Consider the following 17,266-nt stretch of genomic DNA (forward strand, 5'->3'; position numbering starts at 1 on the left):
GGCACAATGTTAGCCTAAGTCACCATTCACATTCATTGAATGTGGGCAAAGATGCTAACATCTCCTTTTGTGTTCTGCAGAAGAAAGTCATTCAGGTTTGAATCAACATGAGAGTGAGTAAATCAGGAACTAAAAACTATTTGTTTCGTTTAGGCGTTCCGCAGCCTCCTTTCCAGTTGGTAACGGGTTAGAACGAAATAAAAGAATGGTTAATAATGTTCTTTTAAAATGACAGTACTCTGTGCTAAGGGTGGGGGATATACCAGCTGCAGTGTTGCCAGATCTCACAAGAGAAACAAGCGACCTGGTCTGGAAAAACAAGCTCAAATTAAGCGAAAATATAAGAAATTATTTTTTTCCGCACAGAAATCATAGCAAGCATAGTAAACAGTAGACTACATAAATTAATGTCTTTACAATAAATGTATTCTTTATATCAAATATATCCCCAATTTATGTTTAATATATATATATATATATATATATATATATATGGCCAGCTAAAATCAATTAATAGCCTAAACCTCTCTCTACTGCATAAACCCACACACTGCGTGGGCTGTTTGGACTAAAAGTCATCTTATGCAACATTTTTTAATTATTGAATAATTGTTTAACTATTTTATTTTACTTTAATTATTTGTTTTAATTAGAGATCTGGTTCTCAGTTCTGGGTTCTCAAACCCGGCATCATCAAATCTGAATTAATGCATCACACCTAACAATAATTCAGTTAAGACTTGGAAACAACTGAGAAATGTACTTTTTAACTCAATATTTTTTCTTGCATCTGGATTAATCATGCATGTACTGTAGATGTAGTAATTATATATAGTTACCAAAAAGGTCTTCAGAATGTCATGGAAGGCAACATCCTCAACCTGCAATTAGGCAAAGAAATGTCTGATGCAGCAGCTTCCTTCAGAATCAAAGCATGTGCTTGTGTTCTACTAAAAAGAGTGAAGCCCCATTTTTTGGGCAACAGGAAGTGGTTTGGTTCCGAAAATTTACTGTAATAAACTCATTGGTCTTTGGTTTCAATAAAAAAAATTATCGGAACAAAATTAACCAGTTATTAACCAGTTAACAGCATTTAAAAACACCGTTTTTACTTCTGAACAACTGAAAGTGACTTTGTTCTGGTTTTAGACCAACAAACAATGGTTTCCCCCTCTCTCACACACAAACACACCCACACCCCTTACCCTCCTGGGCAGAAAGTGAAAGCTCTCTCTGAGTTCTTATGTAACCCCACCAGATGTCTGACTGAACACGTATATTATGTAATCTCTGAGAAATGGAAAGATAAACAGTGTCTGCTTTTGTCATCACTTTTTATACATTTTTGGGACAAGTGAAAGGGAGCATCATTTGCCATGGATATTCAAATTCACACTTAAATGAGAGTTACAGTAGCATTACTGTTAGCAAGGCAGATGAAAGCTGAATAAAGTGAAAGAAAATCACCCTGTATTTACATGTATATTACAGAATAAACTAGAGTAACTAAAAGTCCATCCATCCACCAAATGCTATTGCATGTTGTGTTGCTGGACTGCATTTTTATTTACGTTCATGCATTAGGCAAACACTTTTATCCAAAGTGACTTAGTCCATTCAAGGCATTTCATCAGTTTGTGTTCCCTGCAAATTTAACCCATGATCATGGCAAAGTATAAAATATTTTATTTGGCACTTACCACAACAGAAGAAACCTGAAGATCACATGTTCATATCCACTCACAATTAGTCCACTCAAAATTAGTGAACTAGTACTTTTCTTATATAGTTCAACATGTTTGCTTTTAGATGCTTTTTATTAAAGGGACAGTTAGGAGATGACAAAATATTATGTGGAGAAATGGGGGAATGTCATAAGGAAATGTTGCTGCTGGATTCAAACTTGAGCCATGCATTAACATGTCAGAGCATGCACACAAACAGCTAGGCAACATCTTCGGAATTTATAGGATTATTACAAAAATTCATCCTTATACTGTATAGCTAATATATATATATAACTCAAATCAGGGTGTTCCAGACAATGTACATCATCAACCCAGGTCTAATGCAGTCTCGTGAGAGACACACCCTGCCTCATTTCCTGCCTCTCTTTGAACACACATGAACACCCTAAAAAAGCCAACTCTCATACAATCAAGATACTCTCTCCATCTCAGACACAAGATTAGGTTTTCTTGGTAGAGATGGCTAAACAGGATGCTGACTATTTTATACATATACAGTACACGCTAAAGATAACAACCAGGAGTGAGTCAGTGTGAGAGTGCAGGATTACATTTAAACACACAGGAGATACAAAGCTGTATGACTAAATATCAGACACCGTGTGTGGTGTGGAATGCAGACCATCTCAAGACGACTGACTCACACATCCTTACCCCTTTCTACCCTCACAGAGGACCCCTCTTGCTCAACCTTCCTTCCTCTGTTCCCCATTCATCTCCTTTCCATGGACTGGCCTTAGATCACTCTCTTTCCTGTTATTTTACCCTATTCTGTATATTCTCTTCCTGCATCCATCTGATAATTGCAGGGTAAATCTAGCAAACAATTTTCATTGCGAGTAAACCTATTAAACATATTTTGCATTCTCTCAAAAGGATACGAGGTGTGCCCTCCGTCCGGCAGACGAGGTACAGACAGGCAGCGATGACATGGGAGGATTTGCGCCCTCTGGTCAGATGCTTGCAGAGTGCCATCTTGTAAAAGTTGAAGGCAGTGTCCAAACAGTGCTGATTCATCTGTAGCTGATGACCTAATTGGATTATCTGCCGCTTAGCTGAACAAAACACAATCAAAAACACAGTTTTTTGTCATTGTATGTTCACTGAAGGTTCAATCTACCTGGAGTAACCAGGAGTTAACAGCTGAAGGCACAATAGTGTAGGTTCAATGATCGCCCCTTCTTTAGGTTAAAGGTATATTCCGGGTTCAATACATGTTATGCTCAATCGACAGCGTTTGTAGCAAAGTGTTGATTACCACAAATATTAATTCTGTTTCATCCATTCTTTTCTTAAAAAAAAAAAGCATACATTTTGCACTTACAATGGAAGTGAATTAATAAATAATTTTTGTGGTAATCAACATTATGCCACAAATGCAGTTGACTTGAGCTTAACTTGTATTGAACCCGAAATATTCCTTTAAAAGCACAACTCTTTGACCACCAAGCTATCACCTCCATCACCAGCTGTCATCTTTCTTACACTTACAATTAATTTTTCCAAATACTTCACAAGAAAAGAAGATCAGATCATGTGAAATACTGGTTAATGTTGTGTCTAATAAAATCTAACATGAACACTTTAAGCACTTTGTTATAATTGCTGACCTTGGTTCATTATTTTCAAAAAGACAGGCAGGAAGAGCAGTGCCGAGACAAAGTAAAAAACTAGTTACTGTATATTCTATATGAGCACCTCCTGTTTGAAAACATATATAAGCCCTTTAGTAGGAGGGAAGTATATTTAAGCCGAAAACAGGTCTGTTTATACAGACTTGAGATCCCACAGAGAACCTTTTATTCTCTCACCATACACAGACAGTAAAAATCTCAAATCAGACATAAGGCCATTAATCACATGTGTACATTACCACACACACACAAATAAGAGTGGCCTCTTCATTCCAACCCTGCATACACAGACCATATGTTTGTCTGGCCAAACTAATTCATCGGTTACTACACAAAGCACATAAACCTATCAAACCTTCTGACTTCTCTTTTGAACACAACCATTACAATCTGGCTGAAGCTAACAGACACACACTTAACTTGAAGCCACATTACTCACACCCACAATTTCCTAAAAAAAACCAACAACTTTCTAATATACATGATAAGCCAAAACATTATGACCACTCACAGGTGAAGTGAATAAAGTTTATCATCTCCTAACAAGGCCACATGTTAAGGTATGGGTAGATTAGATGGTAAACGAACAATCAGTTCTCATACTCAATGTGTTGAATGCAGGAGAAATGGGCAGGAGTAAAGACCTGAGTGACTTTGACAAGGGCCTAATTGTTATGGCCACACGACTGGGTCAGAGCATCTCTGAAACAGTAAGGCTTGTGGGGTGCTTCCGTTCAGCAGTCGGGAGTACCTACCTACTGACAGTGGTCCGAGGAGGGACAAACCACAAACCGGAAACAGGGAGTTGGGTGACCAAGGCTCACCGATGTGCAATGGCAAAGAAGGCTTTCCAGTCTGGTGCGAATCGACAGAAGGTCTACTGTGGCAGAAGTCACAGAAAATTTTAATGATGGTTAGGGGAGGAATGTGTCACAACACACAGTGCATCATACCCTGCTGCGTGTGGGGCTGCATAGCCGAAGACATGTCAGAGTGCCCGTGATGACCCCTGTCCACCGTCGAAAGTGCCTACAATGGGCTACAAGCATCGGAACTGGACCTTGGAGCAGAGGAAGAAGGTCGCCTGGTCCGATGAGTCCCGTTTTCTTTTACATCACATGGATGGCCGTGTGCACCGTTTACCTAGGGAAGTGACGGCACCAGGATGCACTGTGGGAAGACGACAAGCCAGTGGAGGGAGTGTGATGCTCTGGACAATGTTCTGCTGGGAAACCCTGGGTCCGGCCATTCATGTGGATGTCAATTTGACACGTGCCACCTACCAAAACATGGTTGCAGACAAGGTACCCCCCTTCATGGCAATGGCATTTCCTGATGGCAGTGGCCTCTTTCAGCAGGATAATGCGCCCTACCACACTGAACACATTGTTCGGGAATGGTTTGAGAAACATGATGAAGAGTTCAAGGTGTTGCACTGGCCTCCAAATTTCCTAGATCTCAATCTGATTGAGCATCTGTGGGATGTGCTGGACCAACAAGTCCAATCCACGGCGGCTCCACCTCGCAACTTACAGGACTTGAAGGATCTGTTGCTAATGTCTTGGTGCCAGATACCACAGGACACCTTCAGGGGTCTTGTAGAGTCCATGCCTCGGAGGGTCAGTGCTGTTTTGGCAGCACGCAGTAGGGATGGGCAGATCGAAATTAAGGTATCAATACTTCCGATTCTGATGTGGTATCAAGAATATCGATATAAAACTATCGATTCTAAAGTTTTTTTTTTTTTTTTTTAACAAGTGATCTTATTATTTAGATTACATGAATATTAATGCATCTCATAAGCTTCAAAGAAAAAAATAATTATATGAGCGAATAGTTGCATGGCACCGGAACTATTTTTTCTTCTGCTTATCTTGACCCACCAGAAATGCTAAAATACACTAGCAGTCAGACAGCGCTCACCCTTTCAGTCATAGCGCTCGTTCAGAGGGGGAGCAGTGCTTTCCTGAGGTAATGACAGAAAAACAGCATCTGGAGTTATTCACACTAAGTAATGACAAACTTAGATGTGACATTTATTATTATGGGCTTGTGTGACAATTTTTACAGGATTATTTAAATTCAGAGTTGTTAAAACACTGATAATGATCTTTAATCCCCGTTAATAAATGATACCCTAATGAAAACTACCCATGAATTTCCTGTAGTAATATTGCATTAACCATAGTAACCACAACTGTAGTAACCATGTTTTTCTTTTTGGTAGTAACCAAAGTTGAAACAATTAACCATGGTTTTACTACAGCATTGCTGTAGTATCCATATAGTAACTTGGGTTTAGTAATAGTAATTATAAAATAATATTTATGGTTAATTTTTGAGGTTTTATATGTGGATTATTCTTACTAATTTTTAAAGGGTAAACAAATCAGCCTAATAATTTTCAATTGAGGCCCATAAATATATACAAAATTTAAGTAATAATAAAGTTACTAATTTTATCCAAAGAATTAATAAAAATTCAATTTAATAGTGGTATCGGCGATATTGGCCTAAAAGTACTTTATATCAGATCGAAAAGAAAATAAGTGGTATCACCCATCCCTAGCACGCAGAGGATCAACAGCATATTAGGCAGGTGGTCATAATGTTTTGGCTCATCAGTGTACACAACCAAATAGACCAATGCTTCAGAATAACCTCCAATCTACGCAATTATGTAATTAAATGAAATACAACAAAATAAATCATTGTATTGCTATATCTAACACATAATATACTGAACAATTTATAAATTGTCAGTGACACACAGTACTTTCTAATATTTAGTGGAACTCTAAGTTAAAAAAACGCTTTTCTGAAATACACAATTTAGGCTGACCCCTTAAATCAATAAAACCCTGTACAAACAGCACTTGGTTTCTAATCCAAAGAATGCAACTTGTTATTTTACATGATCACTCAAAGACGGAAAGCCAAGTTTACATCATAAAGGCTCTAGAAGAACAGTATGAAAGTCATATGAATGCTATAAAGATACCTTAAGTTTGTCACAAAAAGGTTATGTAGGTCTATTTATGGTTGATGTCTGATTTTTTACAGTGATGAAGGCAATGTGAAGATGTTATGAATGTTGTATAACTTTATGAATGCCAAATAAAGGGCATATTTATGAAAACTCACCTTTCTGTAGTGTGGCAGCTCTGGACTCTCTTCCCACACCAGTGTGGAAGTTTCCTCCTAATGATGGCACATTTCCAGATGCTGCAACAACAAAATATAAAATACTACATTAGGACTGGATTATGAAGAAAAGTCATTAAGCATATTTAATACAGAAATACATTTGTGGCCAAAAATATTGGCACCCTTGGTAAATATGAGCAAAGAAGGCTGTGAAAAATATGTCTTTATTGTTTAACCATTTTGATCCTTCATTCAAAATATTCACATAAATCTAACATTTAATTGGGGGGGGGGGGGGGGGGGGGTTTTGGAGAAACATAAATAAATATATTTCTCCAAAACACATTTGCCACAATTATTGGCAACCATAGAAATTCTTATGAGTAAAATATATCTTAAGTATATTCCCATTCATATTTAAAAAAAATTAGTACACCTAGGTGACTAGGAACATGAAATTGTTCAGCCATGACTTCCTGTTTCAGAGGGGTATAAATATGAAGTAACACACAAGCCAAATTCCCTTAGTCATCTATCACAATAGTTAAGACCAAACAATAAAAGTTCTGATGTGCGGCAAAAGGTCGAGCTTCACAAAATGGAAAATGGCTATAAGAAAATACCTAAAGCATTGAAAATACCCATTTCCACCATCAGGGCAATAATTAAGAAGTTACAATCAACTGGAGATGTTAAGAATCGACCTAGAAGAGGACACGCGTCTATATTGTCTCCAAGCACAGTGAGGAAGATGGGTCGAGTGGCCAAACATTCTCCAAGGATCACAGCTGGAGAATTGCACAAAAATTAGTTGGGTCTTGGGGTCAGAAAGTCTCCAAAATTACAATAACACGTCACTTACATCACAAAACGTTGCTTGGGAGGGTTTCAAGAAAAAAGCCTCTGCTCTCATCCAACAACAAATTCAAGCATCTTCAGTTTGCCAGACACTACTGGAACTTCAAATGGGACCGAGTTCTATGGTCAGATAAAACAAAAATATAGCTTTTTGGCAGCAAACACCAGAGATGGGTTTGGCGCACACAGAGAGGTAGCCATATGGAAAAGTACCTCATGGCTACGGTTACATATGGTGGTGATCTTTAACGTTGTGGGGCTGTTTTTATGCCAAAGGTCCTGGACATCTTGTTCGGATACATGGCATCATGGACTCCATCAAGATCAGGATCTTCCAGCAAGACAATGATCCAAAACACACATCAAAATCAACACACAAATGGTTCACTGACCACAAAATCAAGGTTCTGCCATGGCCATCCCAGTCTGCTGACCTGAAACCCTTAGAAAACCTTTGGGGTGAACTGAAGAGGAAAGTCCACAATGTGGGCCTCAGAATTTGAAGGATCTAAAGAGATTCTGTATGGAAGAATGGTCTCAGATCCCTTGCCATGTGTTCTCCAACCTCATTAGGCATTATAGGAGAAGACTCAGAGCTGTTATCTTGGCAAAGAGAGGTTGCACAAGTGTATTGAATAAAAGGGTGCCAATAATTGCGCCACACATACACTATATTGCCAAAAGTATTCGCTTATCTGCCTTTAGACGCATATGAACTTAAGTGACATCCCATTCTTAATCCATAGGGTTTAATATGACATCGGCCCACCCTTTGCAGCTATAACAGCTTCATCTCTTCTGGGAAGGCTTTCCACAAGGTTTAGGAGTGCGTTTATGGGAATTTTTGACCATTCTTCCAGAAGCGCATTTGTGAGGTCAGACACTGATGTTGGACGAGAAGGCCTGGCTCGCAGTCTTCGCTCTAATTCATCCCAAAGGTGCTCTATCAGGTTGAGGTCAGGACTCTGTGCAGGCCAGTCAAGTTCTTCCACACCAAACTCGCTCATCCATGTCTTTATGGACCTTGCTTTGTGCACTGGTGCGCAGTCATGTTGGAACAGGTAGGGGCCATCCCCAAACTGTTCCCACAAAGTTGGGAGCATGGAATTGTCCAAAATCTCTTGGTATGCTGAAGCATTCAGAGTTCCTTTCACTGGAACTAAGGGGCCAAGCCCAGCTCCTGAAAAACAACCCCACACCATAATCCCCCCTCCACCAAACTTCACAGTTGGCACAATGCAGTCAGACAAGTACCGTTTTCCTGGCAACCGCCAAACCCAGACTCGTCCATCAGATTGCCAGATGGAGAAGCGTGATTCGTCACTCCAGAGAACGCGTCTCCACTGCTCTAGAGTCCAGAGGCGGCATGCTTTACACCACTGCATCCGACGCTTTGCATTGCACTTGGTGATGTATGGCTTGGATGCAGCTGCTCGGCCATGGAAACCCATTCCATGAAGCTCTCTACGCACTGTTCTTGAGCTAATCTGAAGGCCACATGAACTTTGGAGGTCTGTAGCGATTGACTCTGCAGAAAGTTGGCAACCTCTGCGCACTATGCGCCTCAGCATCCGCTGACCCCGCTATGTCATTTTACGTGGCCTACCACTTCGTGGCTGAGTTGCTGTCATTCCCAATCGCTTCCACTTTGTTATAATACCACTGACAGTTGACTGTGGAATATTTAGTAGCGAGGAAATTTCACGACTGGACTTGTTGCACAGGTGGCATCCTATCACAGTACCATGCTGGAATTCACAACTGTATGTTTTGTGTTTGGATTTATAGACTTATCTTGTTCTAATTAGTGTATCTCAATAAAGTTTAAAAGCAGCGTCTTTTCATTATTGTAAGTCATAAGACCAATACCCCTTTCCTAAATACAAATCAGCTGAAATTTTATAAGAGCAGGAATAAAATATGTATTATAACTAAACTTTAGAGTACTGCTATTTAAAGTAGATGTCCTAATAATTATAACAGATCACATTAACAGATGAAAGGTAAAAATAACACGTATATATAAAAGGCTTGCAATATTAAAAGTAAAAAATAGCTTCCATCAACATTTTTTCATAGTACTACAGGAGTAAAAAAAAAAAAAAAAAAAAAAAAAAAGAAGGTCGTGTCTAGATGGGGGGAAAAAACTCAAAACTCTGTTGGTCAAAGACAGCTCAAGAAAAGCAGTCTTGAGAAGTAACTGGAACTTTTTGCAAATGACACTAATTCTGTATTGATTATAAACCAATAATCCCACTTTTGATTATACTAAATCATTTAAGAAATTCTAAGCAAATTCTTGACACAAATTCCTTGAACTGTTTAAAAGGGAATTCCCCAAAAAATTCAACATTTCTAATTTATGATATTTTCTTTATGAATAATTTTCTTTTTGTGATCATTTACAGTAAAGAGGTAAAGAAAACAGGAACTGTTAGAAATCATACTTTTTAGTCAAGGTTCTGAGCAACCCTATCAAATAATGCCTCTGAATGAACATTTGAGATAGTAACTCAAAAAATATATACATATGTAATTCCCTATGTAACACAGATTGAGAAGACAGAGAAGGAAATGACAGAAACCGGAAAAAGAAAATAAACCAGATAGCTCCTGTCTGTGTGGTTTTTATTCCAATCTTCTCAGGTACACAGTAGTATATTACTTTCTCTTAAACAGGGGTCCCAAACTCAGATTATTTGGGGGTCACAAATAACAGGTGGTGTTCTTCATTGGTGGCTGGTTAAACAGTTAGTACAGAAACATGTGTTTTGACAACCATGACTTTAGCTATATACAGTGGTGCAAATACTGTATATAGATAGCTTCCAACTGAGTGTATCCTTCACGTATGTAGCCAAACTCTTGGGGATTATGGTAATTAATTATTATACTACTGTCACAATCCTTTAAGAAAACTACAGAATAACATTAAAGGCCAATCCAAAATTCAGAGAGTGAAAATAATTTTTGCAGGCCAGATTTAGGAATAAACTTAAAACCCTTTAATAACTGGCCTGCCAAAAAAAAAAAAAAAGATAAAAATATTCATAACTACAGTCTTGACCAACACAAAATAGGTGTCTTTTTAAAGCTTAGAAGCTGTACTTTACAATGCATTTAGGCATAATGACCAAAACTGAACAAGTGTTTTGAAAGTTGCAGATAAATCATAAGTGTTCCGTTTTTATCATTTTTAATAATTCTGCATTGTACATATGATTGTAATCAGTAAAAACATCAAACTTAATAAAAAGCCATGTGTCATATGTCACTGGAAATTCCTCAGAGTAGGATACAACCAGCCTCTTTGTTTTACTCACAGACAAAAATTTAGTGAGTAATAGCTAAGTGAAAGTATTTGACATACACGTTACATGTAAACAAGTGTTGCCTATAAGCTGCGTTTTCGCTTAGAACTTCACGAAAAATAAACAAAACACAAAATATCACATACCACTACTTAGAGGAGGGGATTCCCATTAAATTAAGTAAACTGGATGCATAGATCATTAGATAATCCACACGAAGCACAATGTGCACACAGCACATAATGTGATATCTGGCTAAAAAGACGTTAGATTTTCTGGATCAGATGACTTAATCGGAAATGATGTAGTACTTTGTCCAGAGTCATGGAACACTAAACCAAACATATTAGGATTCAGATCACTGCAACTGGAGGTGGAAGTCATCCAGATATGGGCAGTGAGGATCATTCACTCTAATTACATATGGCCAACAGGTGATGGTGCCAAGTACATGACACAGACACAATGATGGCTCAAATGACACAGAATGGAACTGAATGAGATCTCGTTACTCATGCCTGCATAATTTGGAAGGAGAGCATTCCTTTATACATTGTTGTATTTGCATGTGTTATTAGTTTTTATGTACAATTATTATGTTTTATTTGTTTGGAGAGGCTTTTAGTCACTTGGAGACGTTTTTGGACACTAGGATAAATTATATTTGTAATGATATATCTTTTGATTGCTTTGTCGTATCAACACAAAATTTACTTATTCAGGTGGCATGATTGGGAACTAAACAAAAGCATTTTTTCTGAGCTACACTATTTACTACTGCAGGTATATAATGTCAAATCAGAAAAATAAGGAAAAAAGTTGATTTTTGGCTCGTTTTATTTTTTTATTTTATTTTTCAGCAGATTCTTAGGCTGAGAGTCTCATAATTTGTCATAATCTAAATCATTAAAAAATTTGAAAAGTTTTCTTTAAAATTATACCAAACAATTGACCCTCTTTGGGGTTTTTAGTATAGCTCCTATAAATTATTACCTTGATTAAACATGAAAAGCTTAATTCAATCTAATTCAATCTAATTCAGTCCAGGGAAAATCATCTATGTGTGTTGTAGATGAAGTTTCACTCACATTGATTGGAGACAAACTGGCCAACGGCGGATGATCCTCCTCCACTGTTCTCCACAAAGGTTACCTCAGAAACTATGATATTGTCCTCCAGCACAGAGCCACAGCCCATGCACACAGCATCACCTCGGGCCTGGTCAACATCGATGTCCGTCCCCCCACAATTCTTACATTTCCTCATGGTGATGACCAATCAGCTCACACAACACAAGGAATGTTCCCTAACTCCATGTAAAAAGACATGAGAGAACACAGAGTGAATCCTAGGTAGAGCTACACATGAGATTAGCTTTAGAGGTAACATTGAAAGTTTTCAGTGGCATTAGATTCACTTTAAATCAAACTTTATGCCGGTCTAGTCTAGTTTAGTCAGACATATTCCATTACATATGTACAGTTGAAGTCAGAAGTTTACATACACCTTATACAAATACATTTAAACTCAGTTTTTCACAATTCCTGACATTTAATCTTAGAAATCATTCCCTGTTTTAGCTCAGTTAGGACCACTACTTTAAGAATGAGAAATGTCAGCATAATAGTAGAGAGAATTATTTATTTCAGCTTTTATTTCTTTCATTACATTCCCAATGGGTCAGAAGTTTACATACACCTTTGTTAGTATTTGGTAGCATTGCCTTTAAATTGTTTAACTTGGGTCAAATGTTTTGGGTAGCCTTCCACAAGCTTCTCACTAGAAGTTGCTGGAATTTTGGCCCATTCCTCCAGACAGAACTGGTGTAACGGAGTCAGGTTTGTAGGCCTCCTTGTTCACACATGCTTTTTCAGTTCTGCCCACAAATGTTTATCAGATTGAGGTCAGGGCTTTGTGATGGCCACTCCAATACCTTGACTTTATTGTCCTTAAGCCAGTTTGCCACAACTTTGGAGGTATGCTTGGGGTCATTGTCCATTTGGGAGACTCATTTGCGACCAAGCTTTAACTTCCTGGCTGATGTCTTGAGATGTTTCTTCAATATTTCCACATAATTTTCCTTCCTCATGATGCCATCTATTTTGTGAAGTGCACCAGTCTCTCCTGGAGAAAAGCACCCCCACAACATGATGCTGCCACCCCCATGCTTCACAGTTGGGATGGTGTTCTTTGGCTTGCAAGCCTCACCCATTTTCCTACAAACATAACTATGGTCATTATGGCCAAACAGTTTCATTAGACCAGAGGACATTTTTTCAAAAGTTAAGATCTTTGTCCCCATGTGCACTTGCAAACTGTAGTCTGGCATTTTTATGGTGGTTTTGTAGCAGTGGCTTCTTCCTTGCTGAGCAGCCTTTCAGGTTATGTCGATATAGGACTCGTTTTACTGTGGATATAGATACTTGTCAACCTGTTTCCTCCAGCATCTTCACAAGGTCCTTTGCTGTTTTTCTGGGATTGATTTGCACTTTTCGCACCAAACTACATTAATCTCTAGGAGACAGAATGCGTCTCCTTCTTGAGCGGTATGATGGCTGCGTGGTCCCATGGTGTTTATACTTGCGTACTATTATTTACAGATGAACGTGGTACCTTCAGGCATTTGGAAATTGCTCCCAAGGATGAATTGTGAGGGTCCACAATTTTTTTTTCTGAGGCCTAACTGATTTCTTTTGATTTTCCCATGATGTCAAGCAAAGAGGCACTGAGTTTGAAGGTAGGCCTTAAAATACATCCACAGGTCCACCACCAGTTCAGTACACCTCCTATCAGAAGCTAATTGTCTAACTGTCTAAAGGCTTGACATCATTTCTGGAAATTTTCCAAGCTGCTTAAAGGCACAGTTAACTTAGTGTATGTAAATTTCTGACCCACTGGAATTGTGATATAGTCAATTAAAAGTGAAACAATCTGTCTGTAAACAATTGTTAGAAAAATTACTCATGTCATGCACTAAGTAGATGTCCTAAACGACTAGCCAAAACTATAGTTTGCTAATATTAAATGTATAGTTTGCTAATATTAAATCTGGAGTGGTTAGACTTCAACCTAAGTGCATGTAAACTTCTGACTTCAACTGTAGAAATGTTACACATACTTTGTAATTTGTAAGCATTCTGCAACAATTCAAGCACTTGTGCATATTGTATACTGTGCGATGCATGTAGTATTGTGTGTATGTATATTGTGAGTTTAGTGTGCATATAATGTGGACATTGTGTATTATGTGATTGCTTAACATTATACCCCAAATAATAATAATTATCATCAATATTATATTTTAAAAGTGGACTTAGTTCTACAAAAACAACACTAGTGTGACAGTGTGAATGCAAAATGGACCAACCTGTTACAGGTAATGTGACCCAAAAAGTGATCTGAACCCACCTTTAAGGACACGGACAGTGTGAATGCAAAAAGAACTGGCTCCTTTTTCACTCAGCTCACTTTTAAGGTGCAGTGTGTAAGCTTCAGAAACCCTTGTTATTAATGACACCTGTGGCCGTTAAGTGAACTGCAGCCAGCTACCTGTTGCTCATGCACACACTCCATAGAGACACGAACCAGTGAGCATCCAAAACAATGACGTAACGTACAAAGAGACAACGTGATTCACCGGCATCATGCTGACAGATGAGGTAGCATCATTAAAATTACACAGTTATGATTGTTTTACTACAAACTTTGAGACTGTATATTATATTTGACTCTCCAGTGCTGGAACAGGGCTAAAAAAAAGTGTGGATATAGGTCTGACTATGCGATACTGTAATTTGAAGTAATCACTTTTCTTTGCATGATACATTGACTGCATTTATACGATAGCCTATGTCGGCGTTAGCTAGCTTGCCAGCTATATCAATAGCTGTTAGCTAAATTTGGAGGATGATGACAGTAGCTGTTTATAAAATAGACTGTACATTATAAATATGTTGACACAATTCACAACTGTCATTTTGATATATCGATGCGCTATTGTTTTATAATAATTTAATGTATATATTTTCTGTATAACCAAGTTACGTTACACTAATGAATGGGTCTTTTTGCATTATCTTGAACATTGTCTAGCATTCATTTCATGAGTTATTGTAGTTTAGCTAAAATTACACAGATCAATCCTTATGGCACTATATTTCGCATGCTTTGCAGTTATGTAAGCTTACTTGTCCAATAAGAAGAACGCCAATTCAGGGTTGGTTTTGATCCCCAAAACCGAACGAAGTTCCCTCCACAAATCAAATGCCCCGCCGATGTTCACTCTAGTTTTCGCTCGACCACGATCACGTTACCGCTTAGCCAGATGGGATTCTGTAGATAAATATTTTTTTTGTTTTGTTTTTTAGCTTACTCAGAGTTTGTGTAGGAGTCGGTGTTGTGCTGTGAGCCGGACGTTTACTGGATTCCATCTCTAAGATAATGTTACCTAGTGTTGCAGACAGTTGTCACTGTTGAATAGCGGAAGAGAAGCGATTACTAAGGCAAGGCTCTCAGGAGTGCGCATAAACGTCACATCCTTTGGATTTTCCCAGCAAAAGCGACCCGCTCCCTTTGCATGAAAATCAGTCTACAGGCTTTAATAGGCAACCTAGGAAGTCCGAGAAGGGCTCATTTTTTAAGTTGCGTTACAAGCCATTCACAAATTGGCACAAAAAAAGGGCGAATATTACATGAAAATTGTTACATATTGCACCTTTAAGGGGTCTGAGTCTGATTCTTTTAAAGAAATCACCATCTATCATAAGAAAATATGCTGAATTACTGAATACACATTAAATTAGTAGCGCAGCAGCGCCGCTGTGAGGCCCTAAAGTGAACTACATCTAAAACAAAATTTAAAAACAGCCCACGTTGCACTGATGCCCCGGTACCGATATCGAACAGACTCATATCAAACAACTGCGAGCCTACGTGATACGTGAGAGTCAGTGGAAGTTACTCTCTTTTATTCACTGCTGTGCAATAAGCACTGTTGAAGCCAATCTGCAACGTGGCAATTAGCTTACATTACAAGCAACTTTGGACATTTCCGAAATCTTTAGAATACCAGTAAAATCCTATGCATATGTCTCTGCCCCTCGCTTATGAATAATATAGATTAAAAATAAAATATACGTTGATCAACGGGAAGATATCCAAGCACAGGCTTACCTGCCAGCCTCCGTACCGAACAGTTTGAGGGGCCTTTCCGTTCCTCTCTGCCGAGACAACAACTGTCTATACTTTATTTTTAGTCGTTTTATATAATGTATCACTGTCTTTAACAATGCACCCATAAAGATGGATTCGTTTCTCTACATGACAAGCCGGCAAATTTGGCTCTCATTACAGTATCAAAAAATACCACATGTTCCCAGTAAGCGTGCGATATGGGTTATTCCAACGTGAGCCCCGAGGGAGAGGGTGCAATAGTTCGTGTCTTTTAACATACTGTGTGAGACAATATAGCCTAGTTGGAAACACGTATTGTTGTTTAATTAGCAATAATAACTAGTGAATCATTCATATAAGATCATAGGACTAAGATTAATTAGCTTCGTGACTGACGAGCTTCACAGTTTTCCCTGTGACGGCGCTGTATTATGGAATGGCCTGAAATGCTCTGATCAGTTCACTGACGTAACATGTAAACGTTTCATGCAACTGACCAAATAATAATAATAATAATAATAATAATAATAAGGATAGAACCCCAAAGCGAATCAAATTATTACACACTGAAATACATTGTCCTGCCTAAAACTTAATATAATAATTTAAAATCAATAGCTCTATTGTTTGTGTGTGTGTGTGTGTGTGTGTGTGTGTGTGTGTGTGTGTGTGTGTGTGTGTGTGTGTGTGTGTGTGTGTGTGTTCAGATGGCAATTGTAGAAAATGTCCCAGAGCCTTGTACCACTTGGATGAGGGAAACCATTTTTATTAACAAAGCAAAAATTATATGGGTCAAAAATTACACAAACAGCGATTAAGGGTTAATTGTATTTATTTATTTTTTTCTATTATTCTTACTTTTATTATTATTCTATTGTTATTATTAATACTCAGGGTTGGGGAGTAACGGAATACATGTAACGGGATTACGTATTTACTGTATTATGTTATAACTGTATTCCACTACAGCTACAATTTAAATCATTGGTAATTAGAATACAGTTACATTAAAAAAGTATTTTGATTACTGTATAGATTACTTTGCATTTTATTGTCATTTGTTTCATTTAATATTCAGTACTTTCTGATGGAAAAATGTATACATATAAATGACGCGATCCAAAGTGCATTTGAACAGCGGTGAAACACTTTCTGATGATGTGTTACATTCATACGAGCAGACAGAGAAGTAAATTTGAAGTAAGTTTGAAGTAAGTTGGAGCAGAAGAAATAGAAATAAACCTTGTGTAAATTGTCAGCTTTATGCTAAGCTAAAATGCTATTTCTAGCCATTTAACATGCACGTTACCAGGCACGATCATATTTTATTATCAAGAAAATTCACATTGGATCATAATTTCTTTTTCTCTAGTAAGACCTTTGAAATGAGGGCAAA

The 17,266-nt window shown here is 37.9% G+C and overlaps 1 protein-coding gene across 4 annotated transcripts in view; it reads right to left on the reverse strand.

Moving 5' to 3' along the window:
* Positions 1-16,076, reverse strand: part of brf1a (BRF1 RNA polymerase III transcription initiation factor subunit a) — a 73,965-nt gene extending 57,889 nt beyond the window's left edge. The window contains exons 1-4 of one of the 4 annotated variants that reach the window (XM_051648250.1): positions 15,871-16,076; positions 11,787-12,004; positions 6,527-6,607; positions 2,630-2,803 (exon numbers count right to left, since the gene is read on the reverse strand). In XM_051648250.1, coding sequence (XP_051504210.1) covers positions 2,630-2,803; positions 6,527-6,607; positions 11,787-11,964 — 433 coding nt within the window. In that variant the 5' untranslated portion in view covers positions 11,965-12,004; positions 15,871-16,076. Of the gene's footprint in view, positions 1-839; positions 2,593-2,629; positions 2,804-6,526; positions 6,608-11,786; positions 12,009-14,106; positions 14,125-15,870 lie in introns of those variants that run through there. The other 3 variants (XM_051648249.1, XM_051648251.1, XM_051648253.1) reach the window with 3 other exon arrangements.
* Positions 16,077-17,266: the final 1,190 nt, after the last annotated feature.

The sequence above is a fragment of the Myxocyprinus asiaticus genome, chromosome 21, assembly GCF_019703515.2.
Source record: "Myxocyprinus asiaticus isolate MX2 ecotype Aquarium Trade chromosome 21, UBuf_Myxa_2, whole genome shotgun sequence".
Lineage (NCBI taxonomy): Eukaryota > Metazoa > Chordata > Actinopteri > Cypriniformes > Catostomidae > Myxocyprinus > Myxocyprinus asiaticus.